The 27782-nt window shown below is 51.3% G+C and overlaps 1 protein-coding gene across 2 annotated transcripts; it reads left to right on the top strand.

Moving 5' to 3' along the window:
• Positions 1-8: 8 nt before the first annotated feature.
• Positions 9-27758, top strand: LOC122377848 (probable histone-lysine N-methyltransferase CG1716). Of its 2 annotated transcripts, none has more exons than XM_043358348.1 (22): positions 9-196; positions 4190-10583; positions 10856-11019; positions 11350-11509; positions 11856-12026; positions 12376-12467; positions 12797-12992; positions 14708-14856; positions 15378-15492; positions 15846-16034; positions 16384-16495; positions 16765-16921; positions 17300-17593; positions 18009-18141; positions 18523-18824; positions 19162-19420; positions 19784-20035; positions 20337-20531; positions 20769-21022; positions 21863-22049; positions 24441-24566; positions 26024-27758. In XM_043358348.1, exons 2-22 carry the CDS (start codon positions 4203-4205, stop codon positions 26222-26224), a joined length of 10089 nt encoding a protein of 3362 aa, XP_043214283.1. In that variant the 5' UTR covers positions 9-196; positions 4190-4202; the 3' UTR covers positions 26225-27758. The 2 variants fall into 2 exon arrangements, with proteins under 2 accessions (XP_043214283.1, XP_043214282.1); XM_043358347.1 differs by having other exon boundaries at positions 24414-24566.
• Positions 27759-27782: the final 24 nt, after the last annotated feature.

Raw genomic sequence — 27782 nt, 5'->3', positions numbered from 1 at the left:
GCGCAGGTATTGTACTAAAATCCCTCACCACAGCATGGCGCCGAAATTTCTTGGTGTTTTCAGGCGCGCTTGAAGATTTGGAATTCGGATGTTATAATTAATTGCTTATTATTTTTCCTAGCAGTTCAAGTCAGCGATTGATGTTTCGGATTTAAGATGAATCGTAACGATTGATTCTACTCTTCCCACGCGTCAGGTTGGTTTTAAGATATAGCCTTGGTTTTAAGGTCAGATCCTCCTGATTGTGATGATTCCAAATTCGTAATCGGCAATCGCCTATTTTGTTTTTTGTTATTTCTGGATGTCACCACCTCATTTGGATACTTGTTTGGTAGGTACCTACTTGTTGTTATTAGGCTGGCATGAATTGCTGTTTTTCCAATACATTAGGTAAGGTACTCAGATTGAGATAGTGATATGAACAGCGTCCATTGACTATGGACGCTGTTCATGAGCATTCAGTGGCTGGCACTAAAAAACGTAGAGCTGAGGGCTGTTTGGGTTCCTGCAGCATAGGTCTGCTGTGTGTGTCATCAGCGGCTTGGCTGCGCCCACTCTCCGTTGCTACGCATTGGTCGAGCGTCGCTGCAACTTATTCTGATGCCACCCGCAGGGAACCATTGCGTGGTTGGACTGGTGATTGTCCCTAAAGTAGCCGTTCAATTGCATTCAAATGTGGCTAATAGTGCCACTGAAAAGAGTGATAATGCTACCTACCTAGATACAGCATACAAATCGCTTACAAGAAGAAATATTGGACGGTAATCTTGAATCCGCACCACTTTTGTATCGTGCAGCACCAAATTTCCTGCTGCCGGAAAAAGAAGTATGCTTCAGTAGGTGACATCACATAGGTGATGACGCAGTGGTGTGGGAGGGTTTACCAGAGGGGTGTTCACGGGCACCGCACACTGCTGCGTGCGGTGCGTCCAGCAGTCGTGGGGGTAGGGGATGGGTAGGCGGTTCTGACGTCACGGCTGCGTGCGGTGGACGGTCCGCTGTGGCCAGTCCCGACCGGCCACAGCGATCACTGTGTGCGGTGACGGAAGGCTGACGTAGGGACGAAGTGGGCGGAGCTTCGAGGCTGTGTGCGGTCCGACCGCACACAGGGCCCGTGAACAACCCTCTGGGGACCTAGCCTTCACTGCACATGCGTGCTGCAGCATATTTCATTTTGACTATGTAGCCGAACAGCCTTTGTTCAGTTAGTGTATTTCATCAGCATGCCTTTGTTTTTCCCTTATAAATAAGAAAGCTTATTGGTGGTGTTTCTTATCTGACTCTATGAATATGACTTTGGTAGCTAAAGGCTGGTGTAGCTTATAAATGTACCTGTGCCAACAGTCAAACAGGCACCTGTGCTAAATAGGCTGGAAATGTGTACCAGACAAGGAGAATAGAGCCAAAGGCACTTTGAAGTGCATCATGGTATTTGAAAGTTGTGCTCTACAAGGCCACAATTATTTACTTATGAAAAGCTGCTTAAATACCTTCACAGTGTATGACCTTCAGTGACCTTACAGTAACCTTCAAAGAATCTCATGTAAGATTATCTGGGGCAGTGTGTGGGGATTGATCAGTGTCATTGTTAAGTATGACACCATTGGGTATTTGTGCACAGTTGCTGTGTGAGGAAATATCAATTTACGCCTTTCTGCACATAACATCACAGCCATATTTATTATTTACCTTCAGAGAAATCACTTTGACTAATGCTGAGGAAAAGATCAGGCTATGTTTTCATTATTTCATGTTAGTAAATGTGCAGTGCATGCTGGGCTGGGCCGCTGGTATACATGTGTTTGTTACATGAATAATAACTTTCTTACATAAGTCGCTTAACTTCTTATCTTAAATGTTTTCTTAGTTACTTTTTAACCCGAGCCCCACTGGGGGGGGGGGGGGGGCTATTCATAGCCTCCCTTCTGTTTTTCTGCAATAACTTCTAAACCCCTTGACGTATCGCCGCCAAACTTTCAGTACCTTCGGCTGCATCAATTTGACACCTTGTGTCAAAATTTGAACTTCGTATCTATCATAGGTCGGCCGGAAATGACGTCAGAGTGACGTCATGTTCGGGGCCGATTTCGACTTTCGGGCCGATTTCGATTTCGACTCAGAATGAACTGCGCTATCAAACTGCTCACTCGAATTTTCAAAATTTTGAAAATTTCGAAAATTATATTGTATATTAAAATTCAAAATTTGTATTTTTATCTTGTTTTCAAAAATTTTTGCACTTTCGAAAAACCAGAATATATATGATAGAACACATGCTTATGACTTACTCTAGCAAGTTTTAGCCAGATATCATAAAAAATGACCAAGTTATACGCAGTATAACAAAACTTTCACAATTTTAATTTTTTAAATCATTTTTTTCTGTACGAATTTGACATCGTACACAAAAATAAATAGCACCATCGTGTTCCTGAGCTCAAACTGCATCCGATAGACGTGTTTTTGTTTGCTGAAAAATTTCATCTTTGAAAGTTGACCTTTTTTACCTGAACGTGACCTGACCTCAGCTATATTCAGATGAAAATGGCCTCAAATGACACAGGCGACACCTAATTCGAAATCGTTGGCCTAAATGAAACATAAGACATGTGTCACGTGACCGACTTATGACATAAGATTTCCGTGACCTATGCTGACCTGACAGCTGACCCTGACCTGAAAATCAAAGTACAAGTTTCGTACCCTCAGGGTGTCTAAAGCATCTGTTCACGAGTGTGTAAACAAAAAATCAGCCTGATCTGACTTGTAAGACAGTAGCCAGAGCCCAAAAAGTGAACAAGCCAAATATCGATAATTTTTACTTTGAGATGACCTGTGACGTCATCGGTGACCTCGAGGTCAATGAAATGAGGTTTCGTTCGACAGTTTTCCCGGGGCTATCAGATGCCGTTTGAATTTTGACGATCGGCCCAGTAGTTTCGGAATTCGGAGTTAGGAGGGGGCTATGAATAGCTTCCACCCCCCCACCCCCCCCCCCAGTGGGGCGTGTTATACACAGACCCCAGTTGGGCGCGGGTTAACTGCGCGAATAATGTGCGTTTTATCCTAAAAATTCATTATTCACTTTTCAGTGTGATCGCAACTTCAACTAGACACATCTTTACGCATTTCAACACAGAAGCATCTATCTTAATTCTTTTCTTGCTGTGGAATGATGTGGGTATATTTTTATCCTGCCATTTAGACATGTGCTGTGATTTTTCACAGTAGCGGCGGAATAGGGCTATTGTAAAAATGCCAAAATCGAAGGGGGGGACGGTGCCCGGTGCCCTCCCCGTTCCGCCGCCTATAATTTTTTGCCTAGTTAAATAGTGGCAAGTGTTATCTAGGAGGTCTATGATAGACAGATGACCCGATCTTCTCGTCAGGACCATATTTCATTGACAAATTTTGGAAATGGAAGTTGCTGATACAATGAAATGTAGATGCAGCCTACAAATGAAATGAAGTGCTTGGGATTTACATGTTTATTAATATTATTCAACCTACAGTCTAGGGGCGTCCAAAGTCTGAATCAATTATTCTGGCTGCCTATTCTCGGAGCTTACAATAACGTGATAGTTAGCTCGTAATACTTAATTAATGGTAGGCATAGGTACTTAACCTCTATCAATGGCACAGGCCACAGATTATTCAGAGGCACAATGTCCCAAAATTTGTCGAGTTGGGTGGGAAACGACATCCAAATGAAATTCATTTTCCACTCTCACCACCAATTTTTAGGAAAAAAAAATTCCACTCTCAAGTCCTAACCAAGGAAACCTAGATTTTTTACCTATAAGTAAGAGCAGTGGTGTGGTTGCCCGGTTTAGCATCAACCATTCTAAATCCTAGAATAAAATGCATGCTTTTTGTCGTTTCTCACTCTTTTTTAATCTAATCGAATCAACAGTTTTCCACTCTCCCCCTCTTTTTGGAGGGTAATTTTCCCTTTGACACCCAAGACGAAACTTAATTTTGGGGCCCTGCAGAGGCATGAATAAAACATGTGTAACCTACATCTGCCTTTGCTTTTTTTTAGGTTCAGGGCTACACTATGTCAAAAAATGCAATATGATTTTGTTCTCATGTGTTGTTTTAGATGTTATTTTAAAATGTAGACATGTCGGTCCAAGCTTGTTATTTTATCCAAGCACACCATTCACATTGACACTGATCTCTTTTTCAGCCAATAAGAAGTAATGGTAAGGAAGCGGGAGCAGGCAACTGCGGCCGATGCCACGACCTCGGAGACGACGCCAAGCCGACCCCGTCGGGCCAGCCAGCGAGTGGCGGCGGCAGGAGGAGCCGACGCCTCCACCGCACCCGCCGCGGCAGCCGCCGCCGCCAGGGACCTGAAGTCGCCGCCGCCGCCAGCAGCCGTCTCCGAGTCCCCAGTGCAGCCGCCTCCCTCGCCAGCCGCGACTCCCAAGCGCGGTCCGAAGGTGGACTCGCCCGGACCCCGTGCCCGCCGCAGCGCTCGACTCAGCCTGCCTGACGATGTCTCTTCCAATGGTGGCTCTGGGGACGGTGCTAAAGAGACGCAGAAGTCTGTCACTACTCCTGATCCTGACAAAAGCCCCACAGTAGTGCTAATGCGAATGGCTGGTGATGGTAGTCAGAAGAACTCGCAGGTAGACGTGCAGACTAGCAGCCTGCCTGATGTGAGACAACATCGCGTTACCGAGACGGATAGTTCTAAAACCCAGCCTAATGCCACTCGCCAAACCAGCAAAAGCAGTGAGGCTGTACAAGTGTCCTGTGCTGGCGATAGCAATCCTGGACAGGATGGAGGAAGTGGCGATGGTGTGGGAAAGGGGGCCAAAGAAGGAACAGCCAAGTGCCACGAACAATCAGATCAAGATCGATCGCCGAAGTCTACTCAGAAATCGACGAATGGATGTGGGACGAAAAGCAGCGTACAGTTAGAGGAAGGCTCTAAAAAAGAAGCACGAAGAAAATCGCGCGAAACCAGCAAGAGTGGCCACGGAGTCAGTGATGCTTCGAAATTAAATGTCATCGATGAAAAATCCAATGGTGGGCCCAAGGAGGGTTCCATTCGACTGAAGTCTATTGAGAATGCTCAAAATAAGCCCACCAAGGATTCAGAAGTCGATTCTAAAGTTGGAAAGTTGCCTATGCCCAAAGAAGGTACTTCCAGTGAAAAACAAAAGAAAACTGTAGCCAGTGATAGCGGAAATGAGGCCCGTTCTTCTCAGGACAGCAAATCGTCAGAGCGTACCTCTAAGCCGGATGAACGGATGGCGAAATCAACAGGGCAATCATGTCCAAAGGAGTCGCACAAAGTTTCCAGTGATAAGCCCAGGCGAGAAGAAGATCGTAATGCTTCTAAGGAGGAATCGAAGCGTAGAGATTCGTCACAGTCTAAAGCAAGGTCAAGTCACGAAGACCGCAGGTCATCGCGAGATCAGTCGCGACATAGCTCAGATACGCCAAAAGATGCCTCTAGTCATACCGGTCGTAAGGAAACCTCCAAGGACAGCTCGGGACACAGAGATCACAAAGAATTGTCCAGTAGCTCAAAACATGAAGATCGTGAAAAGTCGTCCAAGGAAACTTCAAAACGAGAAGAACCATCCAATGACAGTGAGGGGCACAAGAAAAGGACTGAATCATCTGAAGTTGCCTCAAAGCATACCAGTCGCGGAGAATCACCCAAAGCTGGATCGGAAAACGCAGTGCCCAAGGAGTCGTCCAAAGATAGCTCGAGGCACAAAGATAGAGGAGATTCTTCAAAGGATAGTTCAAGGCATAGAGACCGGGAAGAAAGTTCGAGATCTAAAGACCGCAAAGAATCGTCACGAGATAGCTCAAAGCACAAGGACCGCCACGAGTCATCCAAGGATAGCTCCCGACACAGGCATCGTGATTCATCCAGAGATAGATCCAGACATAAGGACCGACGTGAATCTTCCAAGGAAAGATCAAGGCACAAGGACAGGCATGGCTCGTCAAAAGATCGTTCGAGGCACAGAGATCACCACCATAGCTCGTCTAGGCACAGTTCCGGGCACAGAGACAGACACGGGTCTCGGCGAGATGAGCGAAGGGATTCATCGAAGAGCAGCTCTGATAGGAAAGATCGGCGAGATTCATCCAGGGATCGATCGAGACACGACCACCGACGACACTCTTCCAAGGGCAGTTCTGAAAGACATGACCGACGAGATTTATCTAAAAGTAGCTCAGACCGGCGGCATTCTTCTAAAGATCATTCAGGAGACAGGCGAAAAGAAGAGTCACGCAAAGATGATGACCGTGGTAAAGAACCTTCAGCATCTCGCCAAGATCAGTCTGGTCGCGACGAGAAAGAGCCCCGAAAAGATGCTCCACAACGAGTTACTTTCTCAGAGGAACCGTCTAGAAATGAACCGGGAACATCTTCCGTCGGTGTCAAAGATGGTGGCTCTGCGGATTCCACCCAGAACAGGGATGGTGGGAAAATATCTGACGACCTCAAGGGTTCGACTGTGCAGGCAGCAACTGCCAAATGCGACTCCAAACACGATACTGAAAAGATGGCCACCAGCACCGCTCAAGTAAAGTCCAGTGAGAATCAGCCCACTGGGTCATCTCCTCCCTCAGGCCCCGCGGGCGACGGCGTAAGCGTCGCTGCTTCTGCCAAACCCAAAGTCGTGACCCCGCCAGCTCGGCGCTCGAGCTCTCGACGTTGTGTCCTGGCCGCCGCTTCCGGCTCGAATCAGAGACGTGGCGCAGGAAGGCGGAGGGCGACCGGCCGTGCCACCCGGGCCGCCGCCGCTCCGCCACCTACGGAGGACTCATGCGACGCAGATGGCCCTTTCACCGGGTTTGAGGCCAGCTGCACCGTTAGCGAAGTGTCTCCGATGTTGAGTCGGTTTCTGGATCGAGTGGAAGCGCTCGTAGCGACAGCTGGACTGTCATTCTCCAGCGGAGACGGTATTGTGAAGATGAAAAGTCCATCAGACGCGAGCCGTAGCGCTGAGAAGAAGTATGTCGATGAGAAGGCAAAAGAGAGGCTGCCAACTCCGAAGAAGACGAGGAGGGATACCAAGACTGAGCAGGGCGAGGGAAGTGCTTTGAAGCCCAGAGTTACCAGACGGACTAGCCGAGGAAATCCAAGAGTTGCGAAACGCAGCTCGAATGCTGAGGACAAATGCAAGGAACAAGATACGAAATTGGTTAGTGTTAAAAGCAGTGACACGGCGAAGAGCTCCGACAAGGATCAAAAGGTTACTGATACTCCTTCTACCCGTAAGAATGTCGCTTCTAATTCATCTCCAGACCCACAGTCTTTCCCTCCCGCTGCCTCTGACAAGAGCTCTCCCGAATTACCTGTTGTAGGGTCCACTCAGGAGAGGAAAACCCCACCACGATCCACCCGATCTCGCTCAAAGGGTGCCCACGCCCAGCCATCACCAAAAACTCGAGAAAGCAAGCCTCAGACGTCCGAGGTGAAAGAAACTCGCCGCTCGACACGCAGTCAGCCACAGCCGCCCAGTCCTGTTCCAGTAGAGCCGCCGGTGGCGGGAACGGACGGCGCCGTGTCGCGCATCTCGCCGCTAGCGGTGGAAGTCCCCGTCTCGCCCAGCCCGCCGCTGCGGTCTGGCTCCGACGTCAGCAGCCCCGCGGCGTCAGCCGACTCCCGCAGCCCGCCGCTGATCGGTGTCCCTCCGCCGGACGCCGATGATAACGCCTGCAGCTTCCCGTCGATGCCGTTCCGGGATACCAATGATAACGACGACTCGGGCTGCGTTTCGTCGGTCCCCTCCGCCGCCCCTGTCGCCGTCGATGCCGGTGCAGAGGAGGACTCACCGACGCGCAGTGATGGGTACTCGGGTGGTGATGAGTTCTCTGCTGAGAGGAGTCGTCGGCAGCGCGCGCCGCGCCGCTCCCGTCGTCGTGTCGCTGCCTGCCAGCCGCCGGACACAGCGACGGCCTCGTCCTCGTCAACGGTTGGCGGAGCTCGAGGAGGTCGTTTGGAGACGGTGTCAGTCGAACCAGACGGTCGTGTGTCTTTTTCATTCGACCTCAACCAGCTGGCGGCTCCCACACAGTGTAAGGAGGCCGAACGTCAGTCACCGCAGTTCGAACTGTCTGCTGGACCGTCAACTCCACCCGTGTCCTTCCGAGGGGCGCCTTCCAACGAGCCACTAGCCATCGCCGGCCCTAGCGGCGTGGGCGCCGATCCGTCCATCTCCTCGGATGACGAAGAAGGTCCGTTTCTCGGCTGGACTTCTGTCAGCGATGGACTCAAACCGGTCTCCGAGAGCCGCCCGAAGGACAAGACAGAAGTCACTCCAGCGAAAGAAATTGAGGTCTCTGAGGATGTTCCCACAACTTCGTTTGATTCAAAGATGTTCGTGGGTGAGCCGGAAGTTTCTAACGAACAGACTGGTAAGGTGGCGGCGGCGCTCCCAGTCGACGCAGAGCCTGTTGATGACATGCCCTTGCCGAAGGTCGATGAGCCAGATGCTGACGTGGTTGAAGCCGAACATGAAGTTTCCGGGAAGGCAGTGCCTGAGCTACCAGGGGAGCCTAGCGAGGATGCTGTCGATAAGCCTGCGAGGAACGAAGCCGTGAAGGATGTCGATGATGAGGAAGTCTCGATATCAAAAGACCGTGTGCCAGAGAAAGGGCAGAGCGACGAGTCCAGTCCCGATAGTCCTCTCCGCGAGCAAGAAAGGCGTTCGCCGGATACTGTGCGGCAGGAGAGGGAGCCTTCTGATGATGAATCAGCTCTTGAACCATGTACCAGGGAAAGAAGTACGGATCCGTTGGACTCTGAAGCAGATGAATCTGTGCCTGAAAAATCAGTTGAAGATGCAACATCCAATATTCCGCCACCCGAGCCTGTCGCCGCTGAAGATGTGGGAGTTCCTGCGAAAAGCCCAGTGCCCGATAAGCAGGAGAACTTCCAGAGTCCCCGGCAGGAACAATGTGTGATGGATATAGACCTGGCCGATATCCCTCTTCCAGGAGAGGTGCCTAAGCATGATGCTGCCGATCATGAGGAAAAATCGAAGAAGGAACCAATCGAGCCGTCAGCTTTGAGCTTCGCGGACAAGATCTCCTTTCACAGAGAGGATTCGGATGAAGGAGACGCCGTGCCGGAGAAATCGCTTGGTGTAAGCAGATCGACAAGAAGGGGCTCAGATCTGAACGATAACTTGGAAAAAGAGTCGTGTCGCGAGCTAGCTGTTGAGTCCAACGAGCAGCCTAAGAAGGGGTCTGATGTCCGGTTCGACGCAGACTGCCGCGAACACCGGTTCGAGTCGGTCCAGTACGATAGCGACTCTGAAGCAGAGCACAAGAGGGCAGTGTCAGCGGCCGTTGAAGCTGAACTGGAATCGAACTCCGAACACCCGTTCGACGCTTCTGCGTTTGGTGAACAACCCATTACGCAGGAGGAGAAAGAACCTGTGAAGGCGCCTTTGGCAAATGAAGACTCTGTTGCTTCTAGTGGTCCAGATCTGCTCACGGAGGACAAGCTTTCCCAATCCACGTACGATCCGGAACACCCCACGGCGGCGACAGACGAGAGCCAGGAAGGCAATGAGGAGGGGAAATCCCCAGTCTACCCTGCGGCGAAGGACGACTCCCAGTCCGCGTACGATCCATCACAGACAATGATGGATCTCGACTCGATGGCTGCCGAGACTTTGCCAGAGATTTCGGTGCCTCCCTCCCCAGTGACTGGAGATCCGAGCCTAAGTAGCCCACCATCCGCTGATGCTGATGCCACCCTTCCCTTGAAGTCAGACGACTCGCAAGGAGCAACGCTGATTGAAACTCTGCCTGAGAGTCAGAAAACGGCGCCGAACGAGCCGACAGAAACCAAGGAGGAGGAGGCTGACTCGCAGATATCTGAGCCTGATGGCGAAGCGATGCCGAAGCCAGATGCGGAGCCAGACGCAGAGTCTGTGGCGAAGTCAGATACGGAGGACGCGGACAATGATGCTAAGATTGAGGCCGTGGAATCGACTGCAGCAGCTGCGAAGTCAGAGACGAAGGAACGTCCGGGGCAAGACGAATCGGCGACGGTGGTTGTTGAATCAGAGAACGACGAGAAGAAGCTAGAACCTGTTGTTTCTGAACCCAAACCTGACGATGTCGAAGCTTCAGAGAAGACTGCTAATGACGGTGTGACTGCCTCCGACACGCTAAAATCGGATGACAAAGAGTGCCGGGATTCACATCCGGACTCCGTGCCGCCCGACGAATCACAGACTCATTCAATAGGTGATTCAGACGCTGACGGTAAGAGCGCAGCACTGGAGCCGCCGGCATCAACTGATACCAGCAGCCCGAGTCCAGCGGCGCCGGTACAGGAGTCCGCCGCCAGGGACTCTGCGGACTCAAGCAGTCCGGCGCAGACAAAGCCTGACGAGACCCGCGGTGACCAGCGACCAGCGGAGAAGGCTGCCGACGTAAAGAAGCGGCCCGGCTATGTAACAAGTCCTGAGAGGAAGAAATCAGCGGCCGAGGCGGGGATGAGCACGCTGGCCAAGGTGCTGAACCAGAAGTTCGCCAACAGCCGCATCCATGCGGCGAAAATCGGCGAGAAACTCCGCAACTATCAGGTGAGATATTGACGGAGGATGGCTTGGGGTTGGGTTTGGTGTAGCGTTCATAAAGTCGATGCTTTTCTTCTTTGCCTGTTAGTTTTCTTAAAACATAAACTTTGCTGTATCTGTGTTACTCCTTTCGTACCTAGTATTTGCAGACTTGTCAGTACTTTACTCATTGTCGGTTTGGTATCAATCAAAACACACATAAAGCGCTGTGAGGAGCGTAAGAGGCCAAATCACCGCGTTTTCATCCCGTCCCCGTCCCGTCTGACCAACCTCCACAGGTGATCACGGACAACATCTGGCTGGCGCCCAAGCCTCGCGAGACCAAACAGCAGAAGGAGACGCGTCGCATGGTGTGCGACTGCAGCCTCACCCCAGAGGAGCTGGAGCGGGGAGAGCGGGGCTGCGGCGCCGACTGTCTCAATCGGCTGCTCATGATCGAGTGGTGAGTGAGATGGGCAGGGGGTGGGAAGGAGGGAGGCGGGGTGGAAAGCTATCTTGGGGAAGGTTTGGTTTAGGTTGTCGAGCTAGGCTGTGATGGCAAGAGCGTAGGTTGAAAAAGAAAGATCACCTAAGTAGACTGAATGTTTATGCTTGTCTGTATTTCACCTCTGACTTATTTATTCACTGATAATCCTCTCATTCTCTCAAAGTTGCATGGTCAATGGGTCATGGCTCGGTCGGCTTGCGTGTGCTTGTGTCGTCTCGCACTGAAGACACTTATATCACCTGCTGAAAATGTATCTTTCCTGACCTTCTCCGCCGCTCTTTTTAGCGGTTCGCGGTGTCCGATGGGCGACCGGTGCGGCAACAAGAGATTCACCCGGCGCCGCTACTGTCGTACCGAGGTGTTCCGTACTGACCTCAAAGGGTACGGTCTGCGGGCACTGCAGGACCTGCCAGCCGGCGCCTTCATCTACGAGTATGTCGGAGAGGTGAGTTCAGGTCCAGGGAGGAAAGAGGATTGTCTGTGAATGATGTTAGTGTGACGGATATTTTTTTGTGTCCTTCATTCCGTCTTTTATGCCTGATGGGCTTAGCTTGAGCTAAAATATTGACCAGTGGATTATCTGAAAGCAGTCTCAAGTATCTGTTTGTATAACTTTGCCACTTGAGATTTCGCTACAGTTTGTGGCTTACACTTTGTTAGCTGTAGGTATTCTACTAATTCCGTATATTGTTCGCATCAAATCGTAAAGACAAAAAAAAAAAAAAAAAACGCAAGCTTCATCACCAACGCTCGTTCACTGATACGCACTCGCTCCCCTTCCCCTCGCTCAGGTGCTGGACATGCGTGAGTTCCGTCGCCGCCGCTCCGAGTACGCCCGTCTCAAGTACAACCACCAGTACTTCATGGCGCTGCGCGGCGACACCATTGTGGACGCCACAGAGAAGGGCAACGACTCGCGCTTCATCAACCACAGCTGCGAGCCCAACTCGGAAACGCAGAAGGTGGGTGTCGCTTTACCAGCATTGTGTTGAGTAATTATAGAGAGGTGGGTGGTCAGATTTGCGGGGCATAGAAGGCTCAGCGTGAAATGTTTTTTTTTTTTACCTACACAGGCTTATCATTTTTGCAGGGAGCCAAATGTTACATGTGCAAGCTTGTCTATAAGAATCAGTGGACTTGTAAAAGAGCCGTTTATTCACAAAGTGGTATGGCAAATACGTCAAGTAAGACATATCGATTGCAGGTTTTGTATTACCGCGACTGTTTCAAAATGGCCGTCTTCACTGCGCTCGCCGCACCCCTTTGCCTCTAACCTGGGCCCTGGCTGTAACACGTGTGATTGCCTTTCAGTGGACGGTGAACGGTGAGATCCGTATCGGCTTCTTCACTCAGCGGCCCGTGGCAGCCGGAGAGGAGATCACATTCGACTACCAACTGCGCAGGTCAGGTTATGCTTTCACAGCTGTTACTTAGGTCATGGCTTTGCTCCTTGTTGGTGCATTGCACGAGCTCGATACGCATATATTCCTACTGTGTTGCACACACAGAACATCTTCCCGTATTTTCCTATTTTATTTTCACTTTTTTTCTCTTGTTTTACGCATGTTTTAACCCTTCTGCTGTTCTCTTGGAAATCACAATCAAAGTTTACCTTTGTCCAAGTGCTCTTCATGCAGACTGCATCTTTGAGTCCACCTCACTGATATCTCCCCCCCCCCCCTCACCTCTCCACCCATCTCCACCCTAACATCCCTCCCACCGCTATCCATAGGTACGGCCGGAAGGCGCAACGCTGTTTCTGCGGCTCGGCGCAGTGCCGCGGCTGGATCGGCCGAAAACCGGACGAACAGACTCCAGAGAGTGAGGAGGAGGATGATGGCGAGGAGGAGGAGTCCGGAGCGCGCGCAGGAGCGGCGAGGAAGGCCGATCGTGCGCGGGTCATGAGGAAAGACGCGGCGCGCAGAGAGGTGGGTGCTTCGGAGAGGGTGGATGAGGAAAGGGGTTTCAGGGATTGGGTGGGTGATAGCCTAGTTTGTTCTGTGATGAGTGATTCTGTAGTAACAGCAATCTGCCAGGCATGAGCATGCATGCTTTGCTCGGAGATGCACAGATTCACGCGTTAACTTCTTTGTACTGCCAATATAATGCAACTTTTCTCTTAAGTTTTTAAAGCAATTTAACAGTTTGAAAAAGCTGTGTATAAAAGCTAGGTTAAAAAAAGTTCGAAAAAAAATATTGCATATGTACTGGCAATGCCCGATAACTCAGTCGTATGTGTCATCCATTAAAACAGCTTTTGGTAGGCCATTAGCAATAAATCTGGGAAACCTAGCGTCATGGTTTTTCCTTGAAAACCTTAGCGATATAGAAATAATAATCATAACTCTAGCAAAAATGGTAATATACGAAGCAGGTTATAACGAGACACACCCTAGCATAGCTTCTCTAAAAAACAAACTTCGATGGGAGGCTGAAATTGAATTATACACAGCTAGGTTATCCAACACAACACACAAATTCAACAAGAAATGGGGAAACGTACAGCATTTAGTAAACAATTAAAGTTACCAAGTACTGGGCAAATACACACCAGCATTTCTTCAATCACAATATCAAACTAAGAACATAGACAATTCACGAACAAAAAGAGATTACGATCATCCTTACCCTTCTCCCAGCCTCATCATTCAGTCCCATCCTGTGTCACCGCGATGCTGCGAGCCGGTCCGCTGCGGAGGCGCGCCCGCGTGCCCCGGCGCCGGTGCGGGGGCGGGTAGCGGTCAGCGAGCGCTGGTGCACTGCTGTGGCCGGCCGCCGCCGTCGCCGCCGGGGTTTCCCTCGTTGCGGCGGCCGCCGCCGCCTGCGCCGCTGACGCACCAGACGAGTCCCTCTTTCTTTCTTTTTCGTTTTTTTTTTTGTGTTGATTAGTTTGTTTAAAAAATAAAAAATCAGCCACCGCTCCCAAGACCCATCCGGGCCAACCCGGGACCGGCCTCTTTGACTGGGGCCGGTCGGCCGGCCGGGCGTGCGGGGCGCCGGCCCTACAAGTCGACGGCTCGCACGTCCGGCCGGTGGATAGGGGGCGCCGCCCGCGATACCCCTCGCCGGGCGGCGCGGGCGGTGGCTGATAGCCCGCCGCGTTTCTTTAGTCCATGAAAGGACACCGGGGCGGCTTGGCCAGGCGGGCCACACCACATCACGTGGTGGTGGCGAGCTATATTTTTATAATTCGGCCGCCGCCCAGTCAAAATGCAGTTGAAATGTGGCGTCCGATTTGTGTATATTGCCAACACTGTATGCCAGCGTGTACAGCTCGCCAAATATTACTCGCACGTTGTGGGGGTTTTGAAAGCCCTATTGTGTCGGTGCATATCAGGTGTTTGCGGGTTTAAACGTCTCAACCTGGAGCGCTCGTTAGCATAGACGGGAAACCGGCTGTTTCGTGTCAGAAGCCATGACAGAGACTGTCCTTGTTGGGCTTGAGAGCCCTCGATTATTATTTACTTGTGTCATATTTGTATGGTTTGTCAATAAATGTTTGAAAAAAAGTATTGTACCTTAAAAAAAAACAGTCATATTCATCACCTTCGACCAAAGGCTTCATTCTCATCTACTGACATACGGTTCTCGTTTTTCTGGCGTCATGGCGTTCTCCTGAACCTCTCCCTGTCTGTGCCTACAGCTGGGTGTGGAGATCTCCCGTCTGGCGGCGTCCGGCCTCAAGTCCCGCCAGCACACACTACAGCTGTCCCGTTTGATGGTGCGGGCCGAGAGCGACGCCGACCGGTGTACGCTGCTACAGCTGCTGAGGGCTGCCGACCAGCCGTGCAGGTAGGAGGGGAAGGTTTTTTTTTAAGGGATAGATGGGTGGCTGAAAGGGGTTTGGAATCAGATTTGAGGGACAAATGGCAAGGCCTGGCCTTGCCATGGGTGCTGCGGGCAGCGAGACTGGCCTAAAGCTGCTTGCGTCGGGAGAATTCAGGTTTGCTGCGATTTGTCGGGGCATACAATATGGTAGTTCGCACTTGTTTCATATTTTCAGCTTGAACGTTTCCCCCGGTCTATCGATTGTTCTCCCATGATTGCAAATTTCCGTTCCAAATTTTATTTGCATTACCTCATCTAACATATACCCCGTTGACCCCACCAGTCGTCTGTTTCTGGACTACCACGGCCTCCGTCTTGTTCTGCTTCTGCTACAGTATGTTTCAGTTCACCAGTCTAACGCTCTATTCGTATGCCCCACAGACGCCTGGCTCTGGACTACCACGGCCGGCGCCTTGTTCTGATATTGCTACTGAGTACTGTCTGTCTTAGCTTGCCAGTCTAACGCTCGTCCCGTGTTCCCACAGACGCCTGTTTCTGGACTACCACGGGCTGCGTCTGATGTGGACCTGGATGGCATGCGGTCCGTCCACCAACGGCGACTCACAGCCCGACTCGGACACGCACAGTCTCAGGAAGGAGGTAAGGAGGGATGGGATATGCATGTTATCAATGGCACAGCCTCATGAAGACAATTGAGATACTAAACCAGACGTCGAACAATGCCTTATAGCTGCTGATGGTAATACGAGTTAAGATCCTACTTAGAGGATGCCACTTACGTTTGAAGACTGTACTTTCACAATATAGGTATTCTGGCTTATGTCTCAATTTTTATTTACCAAACATTTATCACTCTGTCATCGACCATGATGTCCTATCAAGTATGCCAACCTGTATCCATCTTGTGCCTACATCATTTGCTGTAATTTGCATCTTTGTTTCACAGTTGCTTCCCATTTCGAGCCAATAACATGTACGTCTCCGCCGGGCAGATCCTGCGAACTCTCTCGGTGCTGCCGATTCCCGACCGTACAGCGGTGCGCGAGTCGCGTGTACTGGCCGCCGTGGAGCGATGGGCACAGGCCAGTCGACCGAGCACCCCCACCACGCCGGATACGGACCCGCCGAGTGACCACACGCCGCCCGAGGCTGGACCGATCGGCGACAAGGAGGCCGCGGAGGTAGGTTGGATGGGGGTTATTTGCTGGGCTTGGGATTGGTTGGGTGGAAAGTGATTTTGAAATTGAAATGGTTGTATGTGGTATCACTCCAAAAAAAAATCGGCCAGCGACTGGTGTGTCGATTTAATCAATATCGTTTTGTTGTCCATTGCAGCTTCACAAACATTCAAATACGTACGAATTTCTTTCCTTGGTTCAATAATTTGCATGCATTGTACGAATTTGTTCTGTTGAATTGGTCACGTCACTTTTCGCATAAACCAGTGGCACTGACTATTGAGTTTCGTTGTGCCATATTCTTTGCCTACATCGCCGTTCCTCTACTCTACCCGTTCCCATCCTCTTTCAGATCTCTGAGCTGGCCAAGGAGCTGCTGACCTCGTGGTCCACCCTGAAGAACGTCTTCCGCATCCCGAAAAAGGAGCGGCTTCAGCGGATGCGGGAGCACGAACAGGAGGCCGGTGAGTGGGTGCCGACTCCATGTATGGTCAAATTTTGATGAGTAGGTATAATTGTGTAATGTGTATCTAGATATCTGAAGAAGATGTTTGAAACGTGTTTACCGTTGTCATTGGCAAGGTGAGTTTTTCACAATAAATGCGGCTCTCTTACAACTCCATGTCATCGCCACGGTGCTGTTCAACCTGCCTTATAATCCAAGTTAAGTGCCTCAAATCCACGATCGCCTCCCATCTTCCACTCACACGTGACGTCACCGCTGTGTTGCCAGACCGTGGTTACCAGACGTACCTGGAGCAGCAGACGCGGGCCAGCTCCCAGTACGCCAAGCGCGGCTACGGCTGCTCGCCGGAGCGCAGAAAACGCTCCAGGGAGTCGCCAGAACCCGTGGAGCGGCGCACCAAAAAGTACCGCGCCTTCAGCGATAGGTGAGATACGGCTGATTCTTAGGGTTGTAGCTCTATGAAACGGTGGTGTTATCGGTCGAGCGATGGTTTATAGGTACGTCACCTCTAATTTTAGAACGTAAAGCAACAGGGTAGAAGGTGCGGTGCGTGTCTATGGTTTGCTTGTAAGGTATGTTTTTTGCTCATTTTGCTATCATTTTTAATCTAAAGATGTTTTTCAACAGTTTTTACCGGAAAATTCGTCATGGTGTCCGTAATCCTGTTATTCGCATTTAGTTTCTCAACCACTTAGTTCATTGCATATTCTGATGCCATTTTGCTCCTTTTACCCACAGTTGTAAGTTGTAACCCATCGTGCTCCGCCGCCTATCTTGACGATCGCCCTCCGCCCTCCGACAGCCGCCTGACCAAGGAGGAGCGGCGCAAGCTGTTCACTCTGGAGGTCCAACAGGAGGAGGAGCAGGAGCGGCAGAGACGAGAGCAGGAGCGCCGCCGGCTCCAGGGCGACCCCGCACCCGCGGCTCCCGCGGTGACGGAGCCGGTGCCGGAGCCGGAGCCGGAGCCGGAGCCGGAGCCGGAGCCGGAGAGGGTACAGCGACAGCAGCAGGAGGAGCTCTGGAGCGGCCACGAGCAGCGCTGTACCATGCTCGGCCTGGATCCCTACCTGACGCCCATCTTCGACGCCAGCTTCCAGTGAGTGGGGATTCGGGACTCGGGGATGTAGTGGCAGCTAGTTTACAGAGGCCCGAGAGTGTGGTAGTCGTTCTTAGGAGGGGAAGGTGTGGCTGATCTGGGCGGGTATTCCTTCAAAGGTGTTTGGTCTAAGAGAGGCGGGCTTGTACTCCAGAGGTGGTTGATCTAGACTAGAGAGAGGCACCAGGTGGGCCGATTCTGGTGGTTGGTGGGGCAATGTGTGTTATGTGGCTTTGTCGTGTCGCAGGATATAGTCTGGTCTAGCGATTTAATGTAACTCAATGTAGCTCGTAACTCTTGCTCAAGTGCCTTCTTACTTTGCGTTTACTCTGGCAGTGCCGTCATGATCTCGGATCGCTATTACTTGTTGCACATAGCGTAGTGTTGTTCTCCGATCACATCACTCACCCCTCAGGTACTACTGGGAGCCGTCGGCGGGCGCGTGGCAGCCGTACACCCCCGGTGACCCGGCCGTGCCTCTGGTGGCGGCCTCTGGCGCCGACCCGGCCCTCATGGCAGCCCTACCTCATCACCTGGCCGTATTCCAGGTCAGTCGCCGACGGAATGGTGTGGCGTTTGAAGGTGGTGAGAAGGTTGTGCTGTTATCTGGCCTTTTTAAAGCCGCTGCTGTTTGCTGTCAATTTAGATGTCGAAATAGTCCAGTCACCTTAAATTTTCAGTCTTTGATAAGATTCTATCTGTCAGCATTACTCATTATCACGGAGCATCTGTTTAATATGAATTTGTCTTGAGAGCATACAAGACAAGTTCATATTCAAATTCATGTATATCGTCTGCTTCTTTAGTTTTACGATAGCATAGGGGAGTCAATGCTATCTTTCTTGTGTGCCTGTGAGTAGTTCACTGTCTTCCTTTTCAATAATTGTTTTGCATGTCTAACCTCACCTTCCATCTTCTTCTCCCCGCAGAGTATGGCGGCGGTCGATCTCCAGCAGGCCCAGCAGTACCTCGCGCGGGTGGCGCAGGGCCGGCAGTCTACATCTGCACCCCCACCGACCACCGCTCGGCCGCCCTCCCCTCCCGCGGAGGCTCGGCCTCCCTCCCCTCCCGCGGAGACCCGCCCGCCGTCCCCTCCCGCCGGGAACCGTCCGCCGTCCCCTCCCCAGCGTCGGCCGCCGTCCCCGCCCCCGCAGCAGCCGCAGCGCGTGATGGCCGATCAGTTACCACAGATGGGTCTGATGGACCTGCTGAGGGCTCAGGTCACTGGCAGGTGAGTGTGGGGGACGTATGGGTTAGTTGTTAGTTGTTAGCTGAGGGGTAGGTGTTATGGCGGGTTTTACTGGATGATGATTGGTACTACTTCTGTATGTTGTGGGTTTAAGCATAATATGGCTTTGAATTCCGTGTGTGATCTGGGAAGTCAGTACCAACACTTCTTTTTATGTGTGATTGTGGTGAGTGGTGACCTATTCGAATTGTATCTTACGTTCTTAAGTCCCTCGACAAGAACTCCCTTTTTGTTCGTTGTTGGTATATTTAGGTGGTCAGCTAGCTGGACATTACTTTATTCTGCATATTCTCACTCCCACCCATCACTGCTCCCTTAGGTTCGTGCCGGACCCCAGTCTCACCTCTACCTCTACTACCACCCGCTCCGGGCTGGGGCCGGCCGACAGCGTGGCCAGTATTCCCCTGCCGGAGGAGACCGCCCGGCCGCGCTCACCGCCGCCTCAGCAGCCGCCCCTTCCCCGCGAACCGGCCCGGCCACCGCCGCCGCCTGAGCCGGAGGCAGAGGGCTCGGTCCGACTGCCGCCCAAGTGGAGAATGGCGACCGATGATACGGGAAAGGTGTACTACTATCATCAGGTGGGTGTGAGAGGTGGACGTGGCTGGGCGGGGTTTGCTGAGCCTACACGTGTTCTAGACCGATCTAGAAATGGAAGAGAGTTCCGCGACTGGCTTTGGGCATGTTATTGAGATGGCGAACTTGGCTGTTACTGGAGATGGCGAATTTGGCTGTTACTGCTAGAATGATTCTCGATTTAGCAGCATTGGTTTGGACTACTCAGGTGAAAACCTTTCTGGGTGAGCCTGTCTGAAATAATTCAGGGTCTGTTTCCTGAGTCTCTTTCCGGACGCCGTATCCTGACCTGAGTTAGCCAGACATGCTTAGTCGCCCCGCCTCCGCCGCCTCCGCCCATTGCTGACCTGCGCTGACTACGTCTTCAGGTGACGCTGGAGACTCGCTGGGACCCGCCCGCCTACCCGGACTCCACAGTAGCCGACCCGGAGCCGGTCGGCGGGCCCAGCTACAGCCCCACCAACCAGTCCAGCTCCGAGTCCAGCTCCGAGAGCAGCTCGTCCAGCTCCAGCTCAGAATCCAGCTCCGACTCAGAGTCCAGTCACGGGGGTCATGCGAGTCCGTCGGCCGTCCGGCGGAAGAGGCGACTCAGCTCTGGGAGTGGCGGCAGTGCGGGCAAGGTAAGGACGTGTTCTAGAGGCGAGTGGAGTGACGGTGCGGACTGAGGTTACGTCGAGTATTAATAGTTACGTTCAGTTTAGTGAAGTAGCCTAATAGTGTCAGTGGGTTACGTCATTGGTTACCTGTCTGTCCTTTGTGTTTCTATTGACAAAGATCCCTGTGGCCTCGAGATTAGCGTTGAACTTTGGCTAGTCGGCATTGGCTTTCACTTTGTAAAATTCATTTTCTTTGATGGGATTTATTTGCATTCGTCCATTTTACCCAGCCCCCACTCACTAACCCCGTCGCCGTTCTGTCCAGGAGCGTCCGGCCCAGCCGCGCACTCCCAGCCCTGTGTTACCCGAGGCGCCTCCGCCGCCGCGACTGACGGCACCTGAAGACGAGTTAGAGGAGGGGGAGATCCCCGACGTAACGGCCGCAGAGAGGCTGCTACGCCGCCTGAGTCGTCGCCACAGCAGCAGGACGGCGGATCCGCTGCTGGACAAACCGCCCAGTGTGAGTATAGATATCTACATCAGGATAGGATAGAAATTAGAATCAATATTATTATGGTCTCAAAAGAAAACATGTAGAACCATCTGTTAGCGAATTTCATGATCTGATTTCTGTACATATGTTACTTCGTTTTTCTTTCAAGTCTATCGACAGGAAAATCAGTGACGTTCCACGTTTCTCGTCATTTGCAGTCTCCCTAAGTCAGCTCTCCCTCTAACCCGCCTGCCCCACCCCCAGCCTCCACCGGAGTCGAGCCGCTCCGAGTCGCGTCGTCGCGAGCGTCGAGAGCGACGACAGCGGCGCGCCGACGCGCGGCGCGAGCGGCGCCGAGACCGCGAGTGTGAGCGTCTGCTGAGGAAGCACCGGCGACACCAGCAGGAGAGCACTATCGGCGACCGGGCGCCCGGTGACGAGGCGCGACACATCCGCGAGGAGGCCATCAAGAGGTTCAAGGCGAAGGAGGAGGCGCTACTGCAGCAACAGGAACAGGCGTGAGTTACCGCGTGGGGTCAGGGGACGTATGTCTGGCGTTGGGGAGTGGGGTATAACTCAGGACGTTGATGGGGGAAGAGAATGGTTTGATAATAATTTCTGAAGGTTGTGTGACAAATTAAAGAGGGCTTGATTATTTGACAAGCAAGCTGCAACTTATTTCAGGTGTTCCCCGACAATCTATGATGCTATCGTTCGGTTACATTCAGCTTATCAGTATTAGCACCGCGCCTTTATTAATTTACCGTGACGCTATCGTGGTTATTGGCTAGCCTCCACTTCAGTCATTGATGCACTATGATAATGTTCTGATTATGAGACTAACGTTGAGTGGACATTGTAAATTATTACTCATGTTGCAATGGTCAGCCGCACTGCTAAAAATCGTCCTCTTAGCTGCGGTAGGTTTCACGCACCTCTCGTCCCTCGTGATCTCGCTTCTGAGCCTGATAAACCCCTATCTGTTCCCGCCGTAACTATGTGCTACCCGTGTATTATTCATTCCTGTCTAGCAAGCGCCTCTCGTCCCTCGTGATCTCGCTTCTGAGCGGGATAAACGCCTATCTGCTCCCGCCGTAACTATGTGCTACCCGTGTATTATTTATTCCGGACAAGCCCGTCTTTCTCAGTTCTGATCCGTTTGACCTGCCTGCCCTTATCTGACTTCTCCTTCCCCTGTTAGACTCCTAGCCAAAACCTCCTTAATTCCTATCTGACTTTTACCTGGCCGCTCTCTTGCTCTTCTTAGTCTCTGATCCTCGTCTTACCCGTCCCTGACCCTTTTGACCATGTCCGATCCCCATCTGACCCCCATATGACGCCCATCTGACTCCTCTCAGAGCCCGGGAGCGGCGGCGAGCCGAAGCCGAGGCGGAGGCGGCGGTGCTGGCCAAGCGGCGGAAGCTGGATCCCAAGAGAAGTTCCTCGTCCTCCGTTGAACCCTCGGCGGGCTCCGCGGGTCCGGCGTCGGTCAAACCGAAACCTACCTCCGCCGCGGCGGACACCAGCTCAGAGACGGCCAAAAAGGTACGGGGGACGGGCTAAAGGCAGGGAGAGGAGTGGGCATGGTGGTGGGTTGCTGGTAGTGTGTGCGTGTAAGTGCGAGGGAATATAACTCAATTTGTCCAATAATTGGTGACCTTTCTCATCCTTAGTCCTTACAGGGTGTCTCAAAAGTTCGTTCACACATTTCCCATGCCAATAAAGCATATAAGAACCGGCCAAAAGTATAAGGGTTTGGTGTCTGTGTGTACACTAGACAAATATGTATGCTTTGACAACTGATTAAGAAGGTTGGAAACCAACCCCTTTGCTGTATCTCCAAAAATATTTTCCCATACCTATTTTTGTTGCTCCGTCAGCTGCCGGAGGCTGATAAAAGGTTACCAGCTTTCAAGCTCTTGCAGGGGAATCCCCTGCAGTTTCTGCGTCGGATTTAGTTTTGACTAGCTCCCCGGCAACATCTGATTTTCCCTGAAAGCCGACAGCTTGCATCGACACCATTCTTGAGTATTTTGTAGGCATTCTCTGGCGCTAACTCCTTCATGAATGACTGGCGCCGACATCCCAAGCGCCATTTTCCTTTTCAAAACGACCCCAGTCCTGAACAAACGGAAAGTACCAGGAGTAAATTTTTCGCATCATATGGTAGCAGAATGTGTCGGACGTCTGTTTCTCAGACACATTGTGCAAATTTTGCAAATTCCAAGCGCTCGTCATTCCCCATGCCAAGACCTTCGCTCGGTTGCGGAGTGTTTTCCTCGGGAGATGTTCTGCTTTGTAAACGGCCCAAACCTGTCCATCGTGTGGTTTTATCGGGATTTTGTGTTTAAAAGAAAATTATTCGCTGCAGATCTGCCTCTTGAAACTTCGCTAGATAAAATTTTACAATAACTGATACTTTTGGAGGGTCAGGTGTCCTTGGCATTGACGATTTTTGTGTTATTGTCCCCAAAAATTAGCGTTATAGATATTATAAACAATTTTAAATTATAATTTGTCTTTATTTTACGATGACCTGCACTTCTTGAAAATGGGTAACCTCTGTCTGTGACCTTCTTGCCAGTTTTCAATAGTTATGACCGCATTTTCAGCTGCTTTCCGGAACACGAGTCTGCTGTTGTGCGAGGGTCGTTCAAAACGCCGTTAGTCTCGCATGGTTTCGTCCTTCAAAAATTTTAGCCACCGTTTTTATGAGATGATCATCATGTTGCACCCATCCTCGCCGACACTTAGCCATGTGTCATTTCCGACTTAACCATTCCCATTACTCCTGAAACAGAGAGTTTCACAACATACCCGACTTTGCAACCTACATTTTCGTGCCTGACCCATGGTCAGAGGTGAACCCTTTTTGTGAGCTCATGAAGGGTCGAATGCACTTGAAAACAATGAGGCTGCTTGAGGAAGGTTGTCACCAATGCCCATGCAAAATTTCGACTGTTAATTTCTTGTTGATTCAGAATTATTGACAAAAAAGCATGGCTGGTACCTGTGAACGAACTTTTGAGACACCCTGTACATTATCAGGTAGAGCATAACTACTCATGTACAGGAAGTCGCTAAATTTGTACCAAATTTGATGTATTTCTTCAAATTTTGTGATATTGTATTGTTTGATACCCGAGTTAGCACTGCTCGACTTGGTTTGTCTCTACGTTTCATGCTACATTGACGTTTGACAAATTCATGTGGTGTGTGCTTTGTAAGCGGAAATCCACCTTGCTACTTGTGTGTGAACTTTATCGGGCCCGTATCGCCAGCTTATTGATCTTTCGTCTGTAACAGGATATTTGTTTGTGAATCCCCGGTAAACGTACAGAAAAAGCATTGTCCAACACCGGCATGCCACTAGCCAGTAGCTATCAGCGAACCGCTATCAGTCTTTCGTTCAACAACGGAGTGCCGTTAAGGGATCAGCCACAATCATATTTATGGCAGGCGTGACATATTGGGCAGGCCGGGCAGCGCTCTACGAAGCACTGGGCACGGGAGTCCGCGCTGAGGTCCTATCTTCCTATCAGCACTGTTGTCGTTTTGATAATTTATGGCGGGATTAGGGCATTACCGCTCGAGTAAAGTCAATATTTCAGTCATGTCTGAGGCGACAGGCATGGTTTGGACGGCACCAAAGCCGTCGTCCTTGTGTACACTTCTTCGGGGTCGGGATGTTTCAGTTTTGCTATAGAAGCTTGTCCACTTTTCTTATTTTGTGTGAGGGTAACAATATCCTGAGGTTAGTATTTAGACGGTGATGGTGACTGTTGGGTTTACCCTGTACTTAGTGTAATACAGTCACCTAAGTCGAGCGACTCTAACCGGTCGTCTGGTCCGGGACCGTGTATCCGTGCCCGCCGCGTGGGATGTGAACGGCCGACGCGTGCTCCACAGACAAAGGACATAAGCCCGGTGTTGCAGATTAAGGACAGGTTCCTGGTGCACATGTCGGCTGTCGTCGTCTCCGTGCTCAACGGCTTCCGCAGGCCGACCTGCAAGCAGGGCCGCATCACATCCACAGAGGACTTCAAACTGCTCGCCAAAAAGGTGCGTGTTGAACCCGGGGTAAGGGTCCAGCGTGGAGGGTTTCATGGAAGTGTGTTAGATTAAATGACCTTGCATTCCAAGCACTTTGAAAAACCAAAGTGCTTATTTAGTAAGCCGTGCTATGATTGAGTGCTCTTTCGCCGTGCTAAGTCAAATCATGTCTTGAGGAGGTGGTAGTGCCAGTAGCATGTTGCGGTTACGTTGGGTTTCTGTCGCGAATTTAATGGTACTCAGTTTGAGTAAACACCTTGCCTGGGCGGTGGATTGCTTTGAAGCATCAGCTCTGCCATGAGGCTTTGTTTCGTCGACGAACGCTAACGCTAAGTAACAAATAAAGCTTCTTAGTTTTCTTTTCTCCTAACGTGGGAATGGTCCCGCGGGGGTCTCAGAATGGGCTGGTGGCTTGTTTTTGTATAGTTATTTGCGGCTATCCTCACGATCCTTATAGGCGGACATTTCACCGTGAAATCCCCATAGCATGGCTAAGCCGACCGGCACGTTTTGCCATATGGTGTGTCACTTCCACGTATGTCACCTTCCGGTTCACAGACACCCTTTCCAACAATCCCAACGATTCACCCGTATTTGATCCGTATAGACGCTGCACTTCTAGGAGGCTATCCGCATTCCACACCATTAAACATGTTGCTGGGTGATCTGGCGAAGGTTGACCATTCGTCCCTTATCCATCAGCCCTAACCTATGAATGGTGTTGTCAGCTGGTTCCCAATGTTCCTCTATCACACCTTCAGTTCATATTCCATGTCACTTCTTTGTCTTGGCCAGTCTTTGTGTGACAGTCTTCCCGTTTCTTTTCTAGTAGTTAGTTGCCTGCTGAGCGTGTTGAGATGATTGGTAGAACACTGTACGTGCCGGTCCTCATTTGAAGTGATGCGTTGTAGTTAGTCCATTCTGTGACCATTTTACGATTGGCAGCCTGCCCGCCGGCTGGAAGTTGATTGGGGCTGAATTACGGCCACTCTCACGGATGGGTAGCACCCGTTGTTTTACGCGCTATTTGATCATGCCATAAAGCTGGTAGCTGCGCGTCACTGGGCGTAAAACGACCCTCTTTGTGCTTCGGGGAAGTCTCGATAACCATTTCAAGCGTACAGTCTTTCCGGAAGCGTCTCCAGTTCTTCCTTATCATGCCGCCTTTTTATAGCTTTAATTATTTGTTTGGTCTAAATCATGTTCCATTGAATGATATTCAACTCCAGTTTTCCATTACAAAAGGTTACTCAAGTTTCTCATTACACAAGAACATCTACATTGTTCTTTGTTGAGCCCTGCTCTATGTTGTTTTTTTTTTCTCACCAAACTCATCTTTGTGTTGCGGCTTGCAAATAAGATGCCGATTTATGACATTCGCTACCCTTATCTAACCGCTGGCCCCACCCAATGCAGAGCCCCTGACCCCTTACTCACCCCATGACATGACCCTTTCTCCCCGGCAGCTGACGCACCACGTGCTAGTAAAGGAACTGCGAAGCGTGAAGCGCGTCGAAGACCTCGTTCCAAGCGATCCGGTCAAGCACAAAGCTCGCTACTACGTGCGCAAGTATATGAGCCGCTTTGGCGAGCTGTACGTGGGTCCGTCGTCTCAGCCGGGCGGGTCGGGAGACGCCGGCCCCGCCTCCGACCCCGTGGACTTCTGACCCCCGGCTGGTGACGTCACGGCTGCGGTGTGACGTCACGTCACTGGTGACGTTATAACGATGGTGTGATGTTCGGTAGTGATGGCTGGAAGTCTACAGGAAACAGGGACAGTGCGTAGTGATGGTATGTTCAGAAGGAGCGAAGGTTGGTGTGTCGTCACCCAGTAGAGTTGTACGGTGCTCGACGGGCGGGTGGTATAGCCAGCTAGAATATGGCCCCCGCGGTGGGAAGTGGTGGGGGCAGAGGCGGGTGGTCTCGGGAGAGAGAGGAAAGGGGTCGATGATAGAGATCCTGAGCTTGAGGTGTCTACGCGACTCATTAGCCACTGTAAATGGCGAGGACAGGATGTCTGACGGTCTGTGCTGTTAGTGCAAGTGTGTGTCAGGGAGATTCCACCGCCTTGGTACGATACAGAGACTAGAGAGCTAACGATGTACCGGGGGAGACGATGAAACGGGAGAGGGACTGCTGGTGCGCAGGGTTAACAGGGCGTAGGAACGTGAGCGAGGCGCTGGTCGGTAGTAGGTAGTAATCTAGTGTTTTCTTCTTTTCTCTTGTTTCACTAAATCCGGATTTGTGTTGGTCGGAAGTGCAGAAAACAGATCGGTCGTTGCAAAGTAGTCAAGAATGAAAACCATGTCCTCGTGGTGAAGTTTATGGAGTTGCAGTTTAGATAGACACTTTCGGACGCACTTTGAAGCTTGTAATTCGTTTCGGGCGCACCTTGTTCAGTTCTGCGCTGTTCCATATCATCCCTCCGCAGCGGCTTACCACACGCAATCTTCTGGCTCTGGCTAGCCTCCCCTGATCCTCTCTCCTCCCACTCCCATCCTCTTCCCCTCTCCAGGCCTGCCCCACCCCGCCCCTGGCTGACGATACCAGCACAGACGAGCGCTGTACTACTGATTGGCTATTGTAAGCTGGAAGACAGAGCGTCAATGCAAGTCGCTGTATCATACCGGCCCCTCGGTCACGCCTTGGCCCCAGCCGGGCCATTGTTGGTGCCGAGATGGCCGGTGCGTTAGTGCTGTTAGTTCCGTACAAGGAGGGCGAGAGATAGAGACCGTGGTTCCGGTGGTTCTCTCTGCATGTGATTGTACAATAGGCTCTTTTGTAATGTTTGTGCTGTACATACATAGGAGTTACGGCGATGGTCGATAGATGCTGGCAGATGTTTCGTTGAATCGAATCTGCATTGCCTGGAAGTTTCATGTTGCGATTTACTTGTTGATATAAGGCTTTCATCGGAGGATTTGGACAATTTCGAGGTTAAAACTCCGTTACTGTAAAGTCGTTGCTGTGCTGTGTCTGTGTCTGTGACGCGTAGGACAGATAGGTTCAGTTTAAGGGCCCGCCCTGACGCCTGATCGGTTGTCTGCCAGCGTGTCTGTCCTCGTTGCGGCGGTCCCTGCGTATCCGTGTGCTCCGTTCGGATAGTCTATTCCTGTGACCGGCTCCGTTGGAGCTGCCGGCGGCGTGTGGATGCTCGTGCCGCCGGCATACGGTCAGTACAATAAACACAAACCGCTACTGGCTCGCTGTCTGATGATCGATGGC

This window comes from Amphibalanus amphitrite, unplaced genomic scaffold (assembly GCF_019059575.1).
Source record: "Amphibalanus amphitrite isolate SeventyFive unplaced genomic scaffold, NRLGWU_Aamphi_draft 000051F_arrow, whole genome shotgun sequence".
Classification (NCBI taxonomy): domain Eukaryota; kingdom Metazoa; phylum Arthropoda; class Thecostraca; order Balanomorpha; family Balanidae; genus Amphibalanus; species Amphibalanus amphitrite.
Note: the sequence above shows the minus strand (reverse complement) of the source record. Positions and strands in the feature narration are given on the sequence as shown.